Source organism: Tursiops truncatus, chromosome 11 (genome assembly GCF_011762595.2).
Source record: "Tursiops truncatus isolate mTurTru1 chromosome 11, mTurTru1.mat.Y, whole genome shotgun sequence".
NCBI classification, from domain to species: domain Eukaryota; kingdom Metazoa; phylum Chordata; class Mammalia; order Artiodactyla; family Delphinidae; genus Tursiops; species Tursiops truncatus.
In genome coordinates, this window is record NC_047044.1 from 58,497,721 (window position 1) to 58,516,661 (window position 18,941).

The 18,941-nt window shown below is 42.1% G+C and overlaps 1 protein-coding gene and 1 long non-coding RNA gene across 3 annotated transcripts in view; one reads left to right on the plus strand and one right to left on the minus strand.

Annotated features, from left to right (window-relative positions):
• LOC141275863 (uncharacterized) overlaps positions 1-14,717 on the plus strand; it is a 32,111-nt gene extending 17,394 nt beyond the window's left edge. The window contains exon 3 of one of the 2 annotated variants that reach the window (XR_012324355.1): positions 855-14,717. This is a non-coding gene — a long non-coding RNA (uncharacterized lncRNA). The remainder of the gene's footprint in view (positions 1-854) is intronic. The other variant, XR_012324356.1, reaches the window with a different exon arrangement.
• On the minus strand, positions 14,476-16,706 carry RPS26 (ribosomal protein S26). Its single transcript, XM_004316025.4, has 4 exons — positions 16,572-16,706; positions 16,131-16,308; positions 14,904-15,034; positions 14,476-14,581 (listed from the first exon to the last, which is right to left on the minus strand). The coding sequence occupies exons 1-4, from the start codon at positions 16,572-16,574 to the stop codon at positions 14,546-14,548; spliced, it is 348 nt and encodes a 115-aa protein (XP_004316073.1). The 5' UTR covers positions 16,575-16,706; the 3' UTR covers positions 14,476-14,545.
• Positions 16,707-18,941: the final 2,235 nt, after the last annotated feature.

Genomic DNA, 18,941 nt, shown 5'->3' on the forward strand with positions numbered 1-18,941 from the left:
TGCCCCTGTCTCTCTTGGTTGTACGTGGTCCAGTTTGTTAAAGTGTGTAGCCCAAGACTGAATATCAGATGACAGATGGGGTTATCACTTAGCACATCCTGAACACTATGTCTATTAATGGAGCCAAAGCCTAAATTAAATGACCCAGCAATTCCATTTCTGGTTATATACCCAAGAGAAATGAAAACATATGTTCCCACCAAAACTTGTACACGAATATTTATTACAGCATTATTTATACTAGCCAAAAGATGGTGAAGGAAATCAGAATATATCATCTCAAAATATGCCTCTTTGACAAAAAAAATTATTTTGAGCTGAAGGCAATTAAAAAAAGCAAACACAGAAACTTCCCTGGTGGTCGAGTGGCTAAGACTCCGTGCTCCCAATGCAGGGGGCCTGGGTTTGATCCCTGGTCAGGGAACTATATCCCACATGCCGCAACTAAGACCCGGCACAGCCAAATAAATAAATAAATATTAAAAAAAAAAAAAAAAGAATAAAGCAAACACAGAAAAAGCTTTCTCTCTCTACACTCCTCCTTTTCTGCCTGAAGGCAGGATATAAATTCTCCTTTACTAGAGACACTCTAGACGCTTATCAGCCCAGAGAGAGCACCAGAGAAATCTGCAAACAAACCTCACTCCATTAGTTTCCTCGCATATATTTATCTTCCCACAGTTGGCCACCCTTAGAAGCCTAAAACCCTTTTCCTTTATTTATTTATATATTTTTAATTGGGGGTAGAGTTGCTTTACAATGTTGTGTTAGTCAGCTATAATGTTTACAATGTTAAGTGAATCAGCTATATGTATACATACATCCCCTCGTTTTTGGATTTCCTTCCCATTTAGGTCACCACAGAGCATTAAGGAGCGTTTCCTGTGCTATACAGCAGGTTCTCATTATAAAACCCTTTTCCTTTGTCCTATCATTTCTCCACAAATTTATTGTTTTTTTCTTGAAGATGCCATATTAGCCAGAGTTCTAAGTCATTGCTTCGAGTTACTCTTCGTTGAAGTTTCTCATGTGTGATATGCACTGCATGTGTTAATAAACTTGTTTGTTTTTCTCTCGTTAATCCATCTTTTTGTTAAAGAGCCCTAGCTGAGGACCTAAGATGGATAGAGGTAAATTTCTGCCTACCCTACAATGGAAACAACCCAAATGTCTATCAACAGAAAATGGATAAACCAAATGTGGTGTATCCACACAATTGAATATTATTTGCCCATAAAAAGAATGGAGTATTTATAAATGCTACAACTTCAATGAACCTTGAAAACATTATGCTAAATGAAAGAAGCCAGTCAGAAAAGGCCACATATTATATAATTATATTTTTATGAAAGTCCTGAAAAGGGTAATCTATAGAGACAGAAAGTAGATTAGTGGTTGCTTAGGGCTAGGAAAGGGATGACTGGGGGTAGGAGGATGATAGCGAATAGGTATGAGGTTTCTTTTTGAGGTGATGGAAATGTTCTAAAATTGACTGTAGTGATGGTTGCACATATCTGTGAATATACTAAAAACCACTGAATTGTACACTTTTAATGAGTTAATTATATCATACGTGAATTATATCTCAATGTGAATTTTAAAAACAAAATACTTTTGTTTTTTAAAAAAGTAAACTAACATTTTTGGTTAGTTTCATCATAGTGTCACTTCATATAGTGTTGCTGTTACACAAGCTATTATTTTTTCTTAATTGGACTATAGTTGATTTATAATACTGTGTTAATTTCATGTGTACAGCAAAATGTTTTAGTTATACATATATATATTCTTTTTCAGATTCTTTTCCATTATAGGTTATTATAAGATATTGAATATAGTTCCGTGTGCTATAAAATAAATCCTTATTGTTTATTTTGTATATAGCGCTATGTATCTGTTAATCCCATACTCCTCATTTATCCCTCTCCCACTTTCCCCTTTGGAATAAGTTTGTTTTCTATGTCAGTGAGTGTTTCTGTTTTGTAAATAAGTTCATTTGTATTAGTTTTTAGATTCCACGTATGTGATATCACATAATATTTATCTTCGACAAGCTGTTATTAAATCAGCCTATCCTTGTTCATCAGTTATGAATTGGGGGCCTGAACGAATGAGCTTTCATTTATCTTGGCTAATTATCATCTCTGTGAGATTCATCCTTCTTCTGGCCATTCTATTGCCTTTTGGATTCTGATTATGTTTTCCACTGGGCAAGCTATCTGAAAATCAGATCACTATATTCAGTTTTTTATTCATCATTTATATTCAAATGCTGGACTAGTCCCATGGATTCTAATCTTGTCTCCAGTTTTGTCTCCCACAATCCATTCTCCTTACTGAAGTTTGTGATGTTAAAAAAAAAAACAACAAAAAGAACCAGAAATTTGGGACTTCCCTGGTGGCGCAGTGGTTAAGAACCCGCCTGCCAATGCAGGGGACAGTTTCAATCCCTGGTCCAGGAAGATCGCACATGCTGAGGAGCAACTAAGCCCATGTGCCACTACTACTGAGCCCGCGTGCCACAACTACTGAAGCTCACGCACCTAGAGCCCATGCTCCACAACAAGAGAAGCCACTGCAATGAGAAGCCCGCGCACCACAACGAAGAGTAACCCCTGCTCGCCGCAACTAGAGAAAGCCCGTGCACAGCAACGAAGACCCAAGGCAGCCAAAAATAAATAAATATATAAATGTATTAAAATGTAAAAATCTGTATTAAAAAACCCAGAAATTTCATCAGACCACTCCCTTGCTTAAAATCTTTTAAAGGATTTTCATTGCCTTCAGGATAAAGGGCAAACTCCTTAATTGGCTTACAAGGCCCTATACTGATGTGGTCCAATCCTCCAGCCTTATCTCTTACCACTTCTCTATCCCGCTTTGTGTATCTGCCATAAACTGACCCTTTTCTCTCAACCTCAAAATAAGCTGCTTTTTGTGGAACATTTTTCTTTCACCAAATATTTACTGAGCCCCAACTATATTGCCAGGGGCTGTTCCTGAGCTCTCATGGAACTTACATTCTTCTTTTTTAATATATAAACTTATTTATTTGTATTTTTATTTATTTTTGGCTGCGTTTGGTGTTTGTTGCTGCGTGCAGTCTTTCTCTAGTTGCCACGAGCGGGGGCTACTCTTCCTTGCGGTGCGCGGGCTTCTCATTGCGGATCACGGGCTCTAGGCGTGAGGGCTTCAACAGTTGTGGCTCCCGGGCTCTAGAGCGCAGGCTCAGTAGTTGTGGCACATGAGCTTAGCTGCTCCGCAGCATATGGGATCTTCCCCCACCAGGGCTCGAACCTGTGTCCCCTGCATTGGCAGGCGGATTCTTAACCACTGCACCACCAGGGAAGTCCCATGGGCAACATTTATAAAAAAATTAGATGACAAGGTATCCCCACAAACCCAAAAATACAAGCAATGAGAATGAACACCGAAAGTCACAGGACCTGCTTGTTATGGGTGTCTATGCAGGATAGGGCTGAGGAAGCAACCGGGGTGTCAGAGAATATGAGAACAGGAGAAGCTCCAAACAGAAAGCCTGGCAGGCCAATCTGACAATGGCAGCTGAAACAGAGAGAGGTTTTGCACCCCCCCAGTGGCGGGCGAAGACAAGGGCCTGTGCATGTCAGTAAGGACTGAAGAGTTTGGAGTAACTTCACCCCCTTTGAACTCTCCAAACTGACTATCCAGGGCTTCCTTTCAGGATAGGCCCCATACTGAAGAAAGACTGATGAGAGAGGAATCAAAGTTGAGCAGGACAGGGACAACAGAGACAAAGGAAGAGAAGGTCCGGAGAAAAGTAGGGTGCGGTACGAAGCTGGAAATCTCAGACAGCAAGCCACTATATTTCTGAACACTACTCAAAGCAGCAGAAGAGGGAGCTCTGTCTAGATAGGAAAGCTATCTGAACAAATCCTTCAAAATATTAAATTCAGGTAAAAATGAGCAACAGAAAATAACAAGTTAAATCCTATACAAAATTTCTATTAGAAAAAAGAGAATCAGAAACAGAAGAGCATCCCTACAGACAAAGAAAGCATGCCAGAGAAATAGGCACACAAAATGGATGAAATTAACAACATCAAAAATGCTTAAAGTGGTAGAACTCGAGGAAAAATTAGAGTAAAAGAAAAAACATTTTAGAAATGAAGACTAGGGAATTCCCTGGCGGTCCAGGGGTTAGGATTCTGCACTTTCACTGCTGAGGGCCTGGGTTCAATCCCTGGTCGGGGAACTAAGATCTTGCAAGCCACACAGAGAGACCAAAAAAAAAAAAAAAAGACTAAACTATGAGGAACATGATGAGAAAATAAACACAATAAATAATGCCTTAAAAAAAGATGAAAAAGAGGTAAATTTTTAAAGTAAAAAGAAATGAAGTTAAGAGGATTTAAGAGAAAATGATAATATTAAAGACGGAAAAGGAAGATATTATACAACCCTTGGCTCATATTGTCTTTTATTTATTTATTTTTTTGGCTTAAATGACAACCATTTATTTCTCATCGTTCTAGAGGGTGAGTCTAAGATCAAGGCTTTGTAGATCCAGTGTTTGAGGAGGACCCACTTCCTGGCTTATAGACAGCCACCTTCTCCCTGTATCCTCACATGGCTGAGAGAGAGGAAGCAAATTCTCTCCTGTCTCTTCTTATAAGGGCACTAATCTCATCATGAGGGCTCCACCCTAATGACCCAATCACCTGCCAAAGGCCTCATCTCCAATTATCCTTAGGTAACTTTCTTTGAGTGTCTTCATGGACCCCACTAACAGGTTAATAGAAATCTCTGAAAAAGAAAAACAAAGCAAGGGGACAGAAAAAAAACACCAAATACTACTCAAGAAAACTTTTCCTAAAATTAAAAATTTCAAAACTACATATTAAAAGAATATAGAAGATACTTAAAAACATTGACCTAGAATGACCAACACCAAGACATATTCTAATAAAATTACTAGACTTATAGGAAAAAAAAAATCCATGACCAGACAAAAAGAGTATGATTCATAAGTGACAAGTTAGATAATTATGAGACTTTCTGACAGCAGTGCTTTATGTAAGAAAAAAATGAAGTTGACATATTTTAAATATTCAAGAAAAGTACATGTGAGCCAAAGCAAACTAACCTTCAACTATAATGGCCACAGACAAATTGTTACCAATATGGAGGAACTGGGGGAGTATTGTTCCCATGAGTCTTTCCTAAGAAATCCACTAGCAAATGCACTTCAGACAACCAAACTTCCTAGAGAGACATCAACATAAGGGTTGTGTGTGAACATTGTAATATTATTTATTTGCAGAACTGAGACTGAATAAAGGTTAAAAGAGAGAGTATAGTAGTATGTAATGACCATATGATCTGACAATGTAGATATTATAACCATAAAAAATGGGAGGAGAATGGGGATGGCATTATAAAAAATTTTTTTAATCTGTTTTCAGTAATCATAATTGGTGGAGGTGGTATTACTGGTGTATTCTGAGACTGTGTAATGTGGGGTAAAGCAAATAAGAAATTATGAAATATTCTATTTCTCTATTTCTGTGCCCTTAAGAACCATGATTATTATTATTTGGTTTATAGAGATTTATTAAAATTGAAAGTTGTTTGATCTTCTGTCCCATGAGCATCCATCCAGCTGCCTGTCAACTAGTAAGCTGCAAGATTACTGCTGTCATTAATGCCTTTGAAATCTTCAGGGTAAGAGCAGGTCTGCCTTTGCTTGAAACTCCTTGTTCCATGCCTTGTAGCCAACCCAACTCTTCATACCTTTATATAAAAGGTCTCCAAAACCTGCACTCCAAGCAAGTCATCCACAGATGAAAACATATACCCACTAGCAAAACAAAAAAATTCATCCAGACACATCAAAGACTCAAGTCTTCAACTTCCAGCTAATTCTGACTAATGCCTGTTTAGTGCCTGTTTGCCTGTGGCTAGAGTGTGAAGCATGTGATTTAGAACCTGGGAAGAAACAGCATCATGTAAACTTAGGGGCAATCTCTAAGAAGGAGCACTTTTTTTTTTTTTTTCTGTGCTGCACAGCTTGCAGGGATCTCAGTTTCCCAGCGAGGGATTGAACCCAGGCCCCAGCCGTGAAAGCACCGAATCCTAACCATTAGACCACCAAGGAACTCCCAAAGAACCACAATTTTTAATGGAAGAAAGAAAATATAGATTTTTTTGGTAGTTTTATAGTTCCAAATTTGAACTAGAAAAGTCAGTATGAACACTATACATACATAGCTTTGTCCACTGAGAAGACCTAGAGTGACCAACGTGATAGTAATGAGTTTTCCTAGTTCATGGTGCTCTCTAACGGCCACTTTTTAAAATATTTATTTATTTATTTTTGTCTGCATTGGGTCTTCATTGCTGCGCGTGGGCTTCCTCTAGTTGCAGGGAGCAGGGGCTACTCTTCGTTGCGGTGCGAGGGCTTCTCATTGCAGTGGCTTCCCTTGTTGCGGAGCATGGGCTCTCGGCACGTGGGCTTCAGTTAGCTGTGGCACGTGGGCTCAGTAGTTGTGGCTCATGGGCTCTAGAGTGCAGGCTCAGTAGTTGTGGTGCACGGGCTTAGTTGCTCTGCGGCATGTGAGATCTTCCCGGACCAGGGCTCGAACCCGTGTCTCCTGCATTGGCAGGCAAATTCTTAACCACTGCGCCACCAGGGAAGCCCCCATTTCATACTTTTGACATCTAGAACTGTAAGATAATAAATCTGTGTTGTTTCAAGCTTTGTGGTAATTTGTTACAGCACCCGTGGGAACTGACAAAACAGTCCACGACCTGAAACCTTCCTATGTGACCTCAGACATCATTCATTGATTCAGTGCCATGCACTGTTCTAAACACTGAGTAAACAGTAGTAAAACGAGATAAGGCCTCTGCCCTCAAGGAGCTTACATTCTAGGGAGGGTAGACAGTCAACAGACAACTCAAGAAATAACTGCAGTAGTAAGTGGCATGACATAAACAAAACAAGGCACTGGGGAAGTGACCACTGGTGTGCCTGGGGAGGGGCTTCTTTAGACAGAATCCTCAGAGGGGGATTCTGTCGGGTGACATGTGCACCAAGCCTTGAGTGACAAGAAGGACCAGTTGTGGTTGATCTGAAGGAAGAGCATTCCCGGCAGAGCAACCCGCAAGAGCACAGGCCCTGAGGTAGGAATGAGCTTGGAGTGTCTGAGGAACAGAAAGAAGGAGGTCCATGTGGCTGGAGCAGAGAGGGTCCTGGGCAGGCGGTCAGAGAAGAAGCGAGGAGCCACATCATGCAGAGGCTCACATTCACAGCACGGAGCTGGGATTTTACTTTAATTGCAGAACGAAGCTTATTAGAAGGATTTGAGTTGGGGAGTGACAGGATTGGGTTTATTTGTCTAAATAATCAAGTCTTGTTGCTGTGTAGTGAATCAACTATAAGGGGTGAGAGTAGGGGCAAGAGGACCAGTTATGAGGTCACTGCTGTAATCTAGGTGAGAGGCGATGATGGCTTGGACCAGTGTCCACAGCCTGGAGGCAACCACTGCTACCGTTTCTTGAGAATCCTCCAGAACTGTTCCATGTACAAACACAGCAAATGCTTTTTTTTTGCAAATTCATTTTTGTTTTTTTAAATGACAATTTAGAAAGGTTAGTAGGAAGGTATCCTGCTTATAGAGTAATAGAGGGTGTGCTGTGTTTATACAGAAACGATTTTTCCTAGATAAAATTGTCCCTAGAGTAGAGAGGGGCAAATTACTACTTCAGCCCTAATCCTGTTTTGATTAAACAACCCTCAGTTTTATACTTTGGTCTCCTGAGTTAACTTAGGAGGGACTGTCCCACAGAAGTAACTGATGTTGATTCTTTTGCTGGGGATAGGTGCTGCTCAAAATACATACACAGAATTTCCCTGGTGGTGCAGTGGTTAAGAATCTGCCTGCCAATGCAGGAGATGCAGGTTTCAGCCCTAGTCCGGGAAGATCCCACATGCTGCGGAGCAACTAAGCCTGTGCACCACAACTACTGAGTCTGCGCTCTAGAGCCCGCGAGCCACAACTACTGAAGCCCGCGTACCTAAAGCCCATGCTCCGCAACAGAGACCCAAACGCAGACAAAAATAAATAAATAAATGTTTTAAAAAAAGAAATACATAGATTGGCACTTTCGCTTTAGGAGACAGCTCAGCGAAGGATAAAGAAGGCAGAATTTGGAATTGGATAGGTCCAAATCTGGGCTTCGCAATTTATTGTGTTTAAATATTAGAACCTAGGGGCAGGACAGGAATAAAGACGCAGATGTAGAGAGTGGACTTGAGGACACAGGGAGGGGAAAGGGTAAGCTGGGACGAAGTGAGAGGGTGGCATTGACATATATACACTACCAAATGTAAAACAGGTAGTAGGAAGCAGCCGCATAGCACAGGGAGATCAACTCAGGTGCTTTGTGACCACCTAGAGGAGTGGGATAGGGAGGGTGGGAGGGAGATGCAAGAGGGAGGGGATATATGCATACATATAGCTGATTGACTTTGTAATACAGCAGCAACTAACATAACAATGTAAAGCAATTATATCTTATATATAAAGATATATAATTATATCTTTATACCTCTATAAAGATGTTAAAAAAAAAAAGATTAGAAATGGGAGAGCAGGAGTAACCAGAAAATCATGACCTTCATACAGAAGGCAAGGTACATTTGAACTATGCCAGAGTTGGGAGGTAAAAGCACCTAGGGGCTTCTCTGGTGGCGCAGTGGTTGAGAGTCCGCCTGCCGATGCAGGGGACACAGGTTCGTGCCCCGGTCTGGGAAGATCCCACATGCCGCGGAGCGGCTGGGCCCGTGAGCCATGGCCGCTGAGCCTGCGCATCTGGAGCCTGTGCTCCGCAACGGAAGAGGCTACAACAGTGAGAGGCCCGCGTACCCGCTCCAGTGGAACAGAGGGGCTGGAAGGGAAAGTCCTCAGAGGATCTGGGCAGCAGATTCTAAGCCTCTGTCCCCACTGGCCATTCTAGGTGGTTAAAATAAGGGTCCTCAACTTTTCTATGCTCGGTTTTCAATACCAGCATTTTTGCACCTTATGTATTTGCACTCTCAGTCTCCTTCTGAACATCAGCAGAGGAATTATTCCCATTACATGGTTACATGATGATACTTCCTAATAGCCAACGGTTTGGTTTCTTCAGTGTCACATTCTTTGCTTTTCGAGCTATTCTGCAATTATAGCATTTGTGTGTGGGGTTTCGTTTTGTTTTGTTTCCAATATTTTTCAAACAGTGCTTCTGGGACCCCTGGAGGTGGTGTCCTCAAAGAGCTTACGATCTATATGGAAAGGGAGACAAACCATCAGTAACCATAAAGGGAGACCAATGCTGGGATAGGTGCAATGGGAGAGCAGAAAGGAGCAGCCACTCTTGTTTGGAGGTGTCAGAGAGGGCTTCTAAGAGTAATGTGGTCTTGGCTGAGGGCCAAAGATGAGAAGGAATTAGCCAGGAGTACAACCTGAGGGAGCACTTATTATAAAGCCTCAGTGATCAAGATAATATGGTACTGGCATAAAGATAGACAAATAGATCAATGGAAGAGAAAAGAGTCCAGAAATAGTCCTACAAATATATAGTGAATTGATTTTTGACAAAAGTGCAAAGAAATGCAATAAAGAAGGGATAGTCTTTTCAACAAATAGTGCTGCAACAATTGGATATCAATAAGCAAAAAAAGGGCTTCCTGGACTTCCCTGGTGGCGCAGTGGTTGAGAGTCCGCCTGCCGATGCAGGGGACACGGGTTCATGCCTTGGTCCGGGAAGATCCCACATGCCTCAGAGCAACTAAGCCTGTGCACCACAACTACTGAGCCTTAGCTCTAGAGCCCGCGAGCCACAACTACTGAGCCCGCATGCCACGACTACTGAAGCCTGCGCACCTAGAGCCCGTACTCCTCAACGAGAGAAGCCACCGCAGTGAGAAGCCTGTGCACCGCAACGAAGAGTAGCCTCCGCTCACCGCAACTAGAGAAAGCCCACGCGCAGCAACGAAGACCCAACGCAGCAAAAAATAAATAAAATTTTTTCTTTAAAAAAGCTCTGAGACCAGGAACTTGATCACTGCTTATGTCTTTAGCACTTAGAAATGTCTGGCACATAGTAGGTACTTAATAAATATTTTATATTACTTAAACTACATCAAAATACTATGATATAGGAATGACTGTCCTAAAGATTAGAAAATTGAAGACAGAGAGGTTAGGTAACTCAGCGAAGGTCACACAGATCAATGTGTCAGAGGCGCGACTCAGCTCTCTTAGGTTCTTAACCGGATGCCTCTGTTTTGTTTTTTCTTTGGCCTCGCCATTCCCTGACCAAGGATGGTACCCGTGCTCCCCCAGAGGAAACGTGGAGTCTTAACCACTGGACCACCAGGGAAGTCCCTGGACGCCTCTGTTTTAATAGGCAACCTGGACTCAGAAGCAAAGTGCCAAGCACATGGGCAATTAGTATTTACTGAACAAATAAATGAAAGTAGACTTTAGCCCATGCTTTCATCTATTGCTCAGTCTCTGTTGAGAGGCCTATTAGCTTGTTAGTGCATATGAAATGCACACCCCTCTACACCTAACAGTTACTGAAAGAATAAATAAGCCAAATGTGTAAACTAAAAAACACATTAACCTAAATAGTGTGATAGGCAGTGAATAATTTTTTCCTCATACATGCTAAGCTATGGAGAGGTAGGCAAAGAAAAGTGAAAATCCAGGAATTGAGGTTGAAGGAAAGGGTGTTTCAGGACCTCAATGAATTTTTTTTAATGTCTTTATTGGAGTATAATTGCTTTACTATGTTGTGTTAGTATCTGTTGTACAACAAAGTGAATCAACTGTAAGTATTCATATATCCCCATATCCCCTCCCTCTTGAGCCTCTCTCCCATCCTCTCTATGACCTAGAGGGGTCTCTAAGACCCCTCTATGTCTTCACAAAGCATCCAGCTGATCTCCCTGTGTTATGCAGCAGCTTCCCACTAGCCATCTCTTACTTCATCCCAGCTTCCCCTTCCCCCACTGCGTTGAGTCCGTTCTCTACGTCTTTATTCCTGCCTTGCCACTAGGTTCACCAGTACTGTTTCATTAGATTCCATATACGTGCGTCAGCATACGGTACTTGTTTTTCTCTTTCTGACATACTTCACTCCGTATGACAGACTCTAGGTCCATCCACCTCACTACAAATAACTCAATTTCGTTTCCTTTTATGGCAGAGTAATATTCCATTGTATACTATGTGCCACATCTTCTTTATCCATTCATCTGTCGATGGACACTTAGGCTGCTTCCATGTCCTGGCTATTGTAAATAGTGCTGCAATGAACATTGTGGTGCATGTCTCTTTTTGAATTATGGTTTTCTCAGGGTATATGCCCAGTAGTGGGATTGCTGGGTCACATGGTAGTTCTACTTTTAGTTTTTTAAGGAACCTCCATACTGTTCTCCATAGTGGCTGTAACAATTTACATTCCCACCAACAGTGCAAGAGGGTTCCCTTTTCTCCACACCCTCTCCAGCATTTACTGTTTGTAGATTTTTTGATGGCTATTCTGACCAGTGTGAGGTGATAACTCATTGTGGTTTTGATTTGCATTTGTCTAACCATTAGTGATAGAGTTATCTTTTCAAGTTTGTTGGCAATCTGTATGTCTTCTTTGGAGAAATGTTTACTTAGGTCTTCCGACCATTTTTGGATTGGGTTGTTTTTTTGATATTGAGCTGCATGAGCTACTTGTATATTTTGGAGATTAATCCTTTGTCAGTTGCTTCGTTTGCAAATATTTTCTCCCATTCCAAGGGTTGTCTTTTCGTCGTTTATGGTTTCCTTTGCTGTGCAAAAGCTTTTAAGTTTCATTAGGTCCCATTTGTTTTTTGATTTCCATTACTCTCGGAGGTGGGTCGAAAAAGATCTTGCTGTGATTTATGTCAAAGAGTGTTCTGCCTGTTTTCCTCTAAGAGGTTTACAGTGTCTAGCCTTACATTTAGGTCTTTAATCCATTTTGAGTTTATTTCTGTGTATGGTGTCAGGAAGTGTTTTAAGGAAGTGTTCTAATTTCATTCTTCTACATGTAGCTATCCAGTTTTCCCAGCTCCACTTATTGAAGAGGCTGTCTTTTCTCCACTGTATATTCTTGCCTCCTTTGTCAAAGATAAGGTGACCATATGTACATAGGTTTATCTCTGGGCTTTCTATCCTGTTCCATTGATCTGTATTTGTTTTTGTGCCAGTACCATACTGTCTTGATTACTATAGCTTTGTAGTATAGTCTGAAGTCAGGGAGCCTGATTCCTCCAGCTCCATTTTTCTTTCCTAAGATTGCTTTGGTTCTCAATGAATCTTGACCACAGGGAATTGACCTGAAATCCAATACCTCACAGGTGCACATTGGGCCAATGCCTGGAAGAGCCCAGAGGGGTCTACCTGGCTTTACACATCGAGACTGGAGAACACATCTGAAATGTTAGGGAGGTGCTGAGACTGCAATTAACTTTCCCCCTCGTAACAGTTCAATAAATTAAGTTGGAGGTGAAGGGTGGGGGGTGGAGGCAGGGGCTCAAAGGTTTATATCATCTTTTCTGTGATCAACTACTAGAACATCAGTCCACGATAGCTTAAGCAGAGAAGGCTCCTGATCTTGCAGTCCAAATACCTTGAGAAACTCAAACTGACCTGTGGGCTACTTCTGACAACTTAAGTGGCTTTCTTTTCTGGGATAGATGGATGTCTATACAGGAGGTAACTTTCCCATACGTAGAAATTGGATATCCTGGTTGCCCATCAGACACCATTTGAGTTCTTTGTAACTGGTGGATTGGGAGGTAGGATGGGGCTATTTTAGAACCTGAAGCACATGGAAAGCCCTTTTGTGAGTTACTTCTAGTACTCCAAAATCAGTTAGTTTGGGATTATCCTCAAGTACCAATAGATAAACAGCTAAAACAATTCTTAGCTCTTAGGCTCTTAGTTTAAATCAGTTTTTAAACTCATGGGAGAGCCAATTAAGACCTACCCTGAGAAAAGGATAAGCTGTGCCTATAAACATCGCAAGAGAAATCTCTGCACGCAAATGATCCTGATTTACTACATGAATCTGGCTTTATTGAGCAAGCTGGGATTTAGGACCACCAGGTTCAGCATTCATTTTCACCTTGAACCCTATTTTTTTCTATCCAGTGTTTTATCCCTGGTGTAACAGGGTCATTACAGTGTAGAGGAATGAAGCAGCACAGATATTGTGGGTCTCCCCAACGGATGGAGACTCTTGCCTACATTCAGTGTTTTAACAAACCGTTTCCCACAATGTTTATTTTTTTTATTTTTTATTGGCTGCACAGTGCAGCATGTGGGATTTTAGTTCCTGGACCAGGGATTGAATGCAGGCCCTCAGTGAGGGTATCAAGTTCTAACCACTGGACTGCCAGGGAATTCCCAAACAATGTGTATTTTAATCAAAACTTCCAAGCTCCTAGTTTAGCTTAATTCAGGGGGGAAAAAAATCACATAACCTAACCAGCAAAATCCTTAGCAATCCATTCCCAAACGAATTTTTCAAATAAACATACATTTGACCCCTGAACAATACATAGGTTAGGGGTACCACCCAGTCAAAAATCCTTATATAACTTTAGAGTTACCCCTTCTTATTTGCCTGTGCTTTCACCATCTGAGGACTCAAACAACTGTGGACTGTGTAGTATGTGTTTATTGTAAACAAAACAGAACAACCCACAGAGTTAAACCCATGTTGTTCAAGGTTCAACTGTATATCCCTAGCCGGTAACTTTCTAATTTCTGAATTCTGGAAGAAATGAACCATTGTCACACAGATAAAATTAGGTACAGCCTTTTCCCATACTTTGCATGGAAACGTCCTCTCTTGGAACTTCCACAAATTTCTAGGAACGCCTCGTGTCCTGTACATTTTCACCCCATAGAGCAATGTACCATAGAAAGATGCAGGCTGGGTGAGAACTGGCTTACCAGCAGACCACAGTAGACAGGTGAATTTTATGAAGGATCTGAATACAGACCCTTTAAGCTACATAAATCTGAATACAGACCCCTTAAGCTATCCAAGTCACCCACTCCTAGTAAATAAAGTCTTCTGTCCTCCACCAGGGGTATGCACACCTCAGTCTAAATCACTTCCTGATTCAATAACACTCCTTACCCTGCTAGTTCCTCCCTGTTTTAAAGACCCCAGCTTAAACTACTTGCGAGGTTGAATTAATCTAACATTCACAGATGCCTTAACTCCTCTCCCCAGCCTTCAGCTATGCAAATTGGGGAGGCCAAAGGCAGAAATACAAAAGGTTTAACTCACCTGGATAAGCTTTCTCACCCCATGAAAACATCATGTGGCACTCCACAACTGAATACTTGGTAAAAGTAATTAATTCTATGACATACACCCCCCCTCCACCTGACAATACATACTCAACATGCCATATAAAGTATAATTTCCACTTTATTGTCTTTCCAGGGAACAGTATTTCTTTAGTCTTTAAGAACTTAGCTCCTTACATGGGCTTTGGTGGAGGTCGTGGGGCAGCACCCTGGAAGATAAAGAAATGAAGAATTTTAAGAAACCATGCACGGAAGAGTCCCCCCTCAAAGAACCTGACCACTACCCTCCCATCACTAACAATGTATTTGGGCCATAAAAGCATGAATAAATGTGGAAAAAGATTACACTACTCAATCTGTAACAAATTCTTACAGCTATTCTTCAAGTGTCTCTAAACAAATGTTTAGGTGTAGGTCTTTACAGACTTAGTTGATCCCACCCACAGGCAGAGATCTTAATTTGATATTCCTTGGGTCCTTATCTTTTGTCCATTACCCCTCTGGCTTCCACATCTCCTTTAAGATACTCACAGCAGGTCTAAATCGGGGTGGAGGTGTTCGGTCCTTCCGGGCTTCCCGAGAACGATTCCTGACTACCTTGCTGTGAATGGCACAACTCACGCAGTAATGCAGTTTCACATACAGCTTGGGAAGCACATAGGCTAAGAAACAAAAAATTAGAGATGTGATATTAGGTATGGTACCACATTGCACTGTTCTTTCTTGTTCATTCTATCAGTCAAAAGTAAACTTACTCATGGGCTTCCTTGGTGGCGCAGTGGTTAAGAATCCGCCTGCCAATGCAGGGGACACGGGTTCGAGCCCTGGTCCAGAAGATCCTGCATGCCGCAGAGGAACTAGGCCCGTGCGCCACAACTGTTGAGCCTGCGCTCTAGAGCCTGAGCTCCGCAACAAGAGGAGCCACCGCTATGAGAGGCCGGCTCGCCGCCACTAGAGAAGGCGGCGCACAGCAACGAAGACCCAATGCAGCCAAAAATGAATAATAAATAAATTTTTTAAAAAAGTAAACTCACTTAAGTGTCTGTCAGACATATCTACAAGATTTCATCCCCAAAGCCAAGTGTTCAGTTTCTGGTATCTAAATACATATATATGTAACACAGTTCCACAAATGAATATACCCTTACTGAGCGACCCTGTCACCGTAGGGACTAAATCCACACCACAGATGTAATATCACCAAAAACCCAGTTCCTTCAGCAATTGCATCAGCCCTAATGCCTACTCCTGTTGCCTAAAAAAGTTAATTCGTCTTAAGAAAACGAAACGATCAAAACATCATATTGCTCCAAATATCACCCTTGTCGACCAAACTGGACTGCTTTGACTCTTAAAAGTCTTCAAAAGACTGCTTTCTACAACTACTCAAATGTTTGTCAACAATTCAAGAGTTGTTACATTTACGTTTTCAGCTAGTACTCCCGAATTTTTGATACAGGATAAACACTATAAGTGCTTTTGGAATCTCATCCCCTACACAGTCACAAAATAAGGCTCAAAGATTGTGCAGTACGACCAAAAGTCCCCTCTGTCCAGAGAAGACTCAAAACGGCAAACAACATAGCAAAAATATCATTCTCTTCTACCGACAACAATCCTAAAGGTGCAAGAAAATTGTTGGACACGCTCCAATGAACAGAGCCTGCGGATGGGGGGGGTGGGGGGTGGGAGAGGAGGCAGGAAGTGGTTTTAGGTATTAAGATACTTGCACAGTTTGCGCTCCAGGAGCTCACTCACCATCGAAAACACTCGCTTCAGAAATGTCCCTGACGGCTGCGGCCTCTACGATGTTCCGAATGACGAACTTCTTAATGGCCTTATCCTTGGGCACGCAACGGGCACAGTTGGTACAGCGAATAGGCTGCACGTGGCCGCGGCCCTTTTTGGCACGACCATTGTTCCTTCTTTTCTTGGTCTGCGTGAAAATGAAAACCCCATTAGGAAGAAGGCGCAACTTACCCAGCCTATCTCCTTTCCAGCCACATTCCGCGCCGGCAACCCCCAGAAAAGTGCCACTCAGATATCCAGTCCCTCCACAAATTCCTCCAAACCTGGAACAAACATACGCTCTTTCCACTCCTCCACCGTGGCCCACGTTTTCAAACCCCCACAGTCCCCAAATCTGCTCCTCTCAAGCCTCCACCCGACCCCGCACATTCCCCACGAGATAGGACTCACCATCTTGGAAGCGAGGAGGCGAAAGAGGGCCCGGCCCTCGGGCCGACTCTCCTATATAGCGCGAGATACCTACGCTCACGCCGGGAGATTCCTCCTAGACGTCTACTGGAAGCACGCCAAGAACGGAAATCCACTTTACTCAAATTTTCTTTATTATTCAGCGTTTCCGCTGAAATTTAGGGCAGGAAGGTGTTTCTCGAGTTTCTTTTTCCGTGGCACACGGTGACGGTGGGACTATTTAACCAGTTGGCGGAAGAAAATTAGAGTTATATGTTTCCCAGCAACCCTTGCGACGCCCTACCCCGGAAGTAATTCTGGGCGGCTATAGTTATCCTTTTTTGCGATGCTGGGCGAGGAAGTTCCCCAGCGCAGGGCCGCAAGTCGCCTTCCCAGTTAGAGGCCGGAGGGCAAGAGATGCATGATGGGAGTTGTAGTGCGAGATTGGCAGGCCCCGGGCCCCAAGCACTGAGACCGAAGGCGACACTATGCCACCGGGGGACGCTCTTGGCTCGTTTCTCTGACAGTCCTGTTACTTGGTGCTAGATTGAGAAATGGAAGAAGGCGGGGGTGGCGTGCGGTGGGGCTGGAATAAAGCATTTTGTTAATTCCTCCTTTCAATATGGAGAAAACCTCACAACGAGGAGACATGGACAAGTGCGTTGGTGCTAGGGTTGTTCCTCGTTCGCTTTTTTATTCCTGGATCCCGATAGCTCAATGCTAGGCGCTGTAGTAAGCATTGTATAAATATTAACTCATTTAACCCTCAACAAGCCTTTAAGGTAGGTTCTATTATTGTCCTTACTTTACAGATTGAAAAACTGAGGTGTAGAGCGGTTAAAATTGAGGTTGTCTGAAGTCACGTCGTGCTAGTATGAGGTGTTCTGGCTCCACTATACTATGTTGTCTCTTACCTAACAAATGGGTGGAGGTATATATAGCCTGGACTAGTGACTTAAGAGATTTGACTCAGACTCCTAGTAGAAATATATTTTACGTTGGTACTCAGTACATACACAAATGTACTCAGTACATACACACAAAACTGAAACATAAACTTCATGAAACAATGCCCTTATGACATAAAGGTGCACTGTTATGTTCTATTTTCTTTTAATAAGTGTCGATCAATCCCCACCAAGGTGATTTCACCACTCATTGATGAATCTGGCCCCCTACTGAAACATACTTTGTTCTGAGTTCCATTTACCTCTGGAGAGCCTTCAGAGAGTCTTTAGCCTTGAGCAGGACTGGCTATTCATGGGTAGCCAACCACCTACTTGTCTCCAAAATTGAAGAAACTTGGGTGTCAAGGTGACCTCCCAGCATTCAGACCCAAGATGGTACAGATGGAGACTGACCCTTCATTCATGAGTCATTCTAGAGTCCGAATACACCAGATTCACTCTCCCTCCCACAATCCATTATGGTTTCCGTTAATTTGTAACCCACTTTATTGGGGTTAAAATTTATTTTCTGACTTTAGTTTTGGCTTCAAAACAACTATGTTCATGGTCTTGAGTTTCAATTTGCTAGTTTCAATGGGTCATGGAAAATGACAGACTCTAGATGGAAGCATCTCCAGTTTTCACTTCAATATAGTCTCATGGAAAACACAAAGCAGACAATATTGTATAGAATGGCAATGGGGTAGATAGAACAGAAAACGTTCAGTGAGGGGGACAGAAAATAGTTAATATTTAAGACAGAACCAAGTCAATGTTCCTATGTTGGCTTTTCTTTGGATTTTTATAGCCTGGGGGTTTCACTGGCTGGATTTCTGGGCTTTAAGGGATAAACACAGACTTTGGGTGAACACACCATATCCTTGGGTTCAAATCCAGGTTCTATCACTTACTGGCTTATAAGTCTTAGACAAGTTATTTATTCTCTCTTGGGCTTTTATTCTTCACTAGTAATGGTGACCGTTCTTTCATAGGTTGTCTCTACAATTAAATGAATACTTGGTACAGTGCTTGGCATTTATGAAATGCTCAAAAAGTGGTAGACCCTATTATCATCATTATTCATGCTATTGTATCTTGTATCTCCCTGGGAATATAGTGTGTTTTACACATAGTAGGTACTCAGCAAATGTTTGATGAATCTCTGCTTTGGACAGATAGACAGGTTGGGTTTTCTCTCCTTTCCTGAAGGCACTCCTGGTGGGCAACTCTCCTCCACTTCCCATACTAGGTTGAAAATTCTTCTGTTCTTCTGTAGAAACAACTTGAGCACTCTTGTTTGGTTTCCTTTCAGTCTTATACTTGTTCACCTTCAAAATGTTTAGTAGTTGGTACAGTATGCTGCAAGGAGGTCCCCCTCCCTCCCAGCAGAAAAGCAAGGCAAAGGAAGTCTGCAAAAACAACCAAG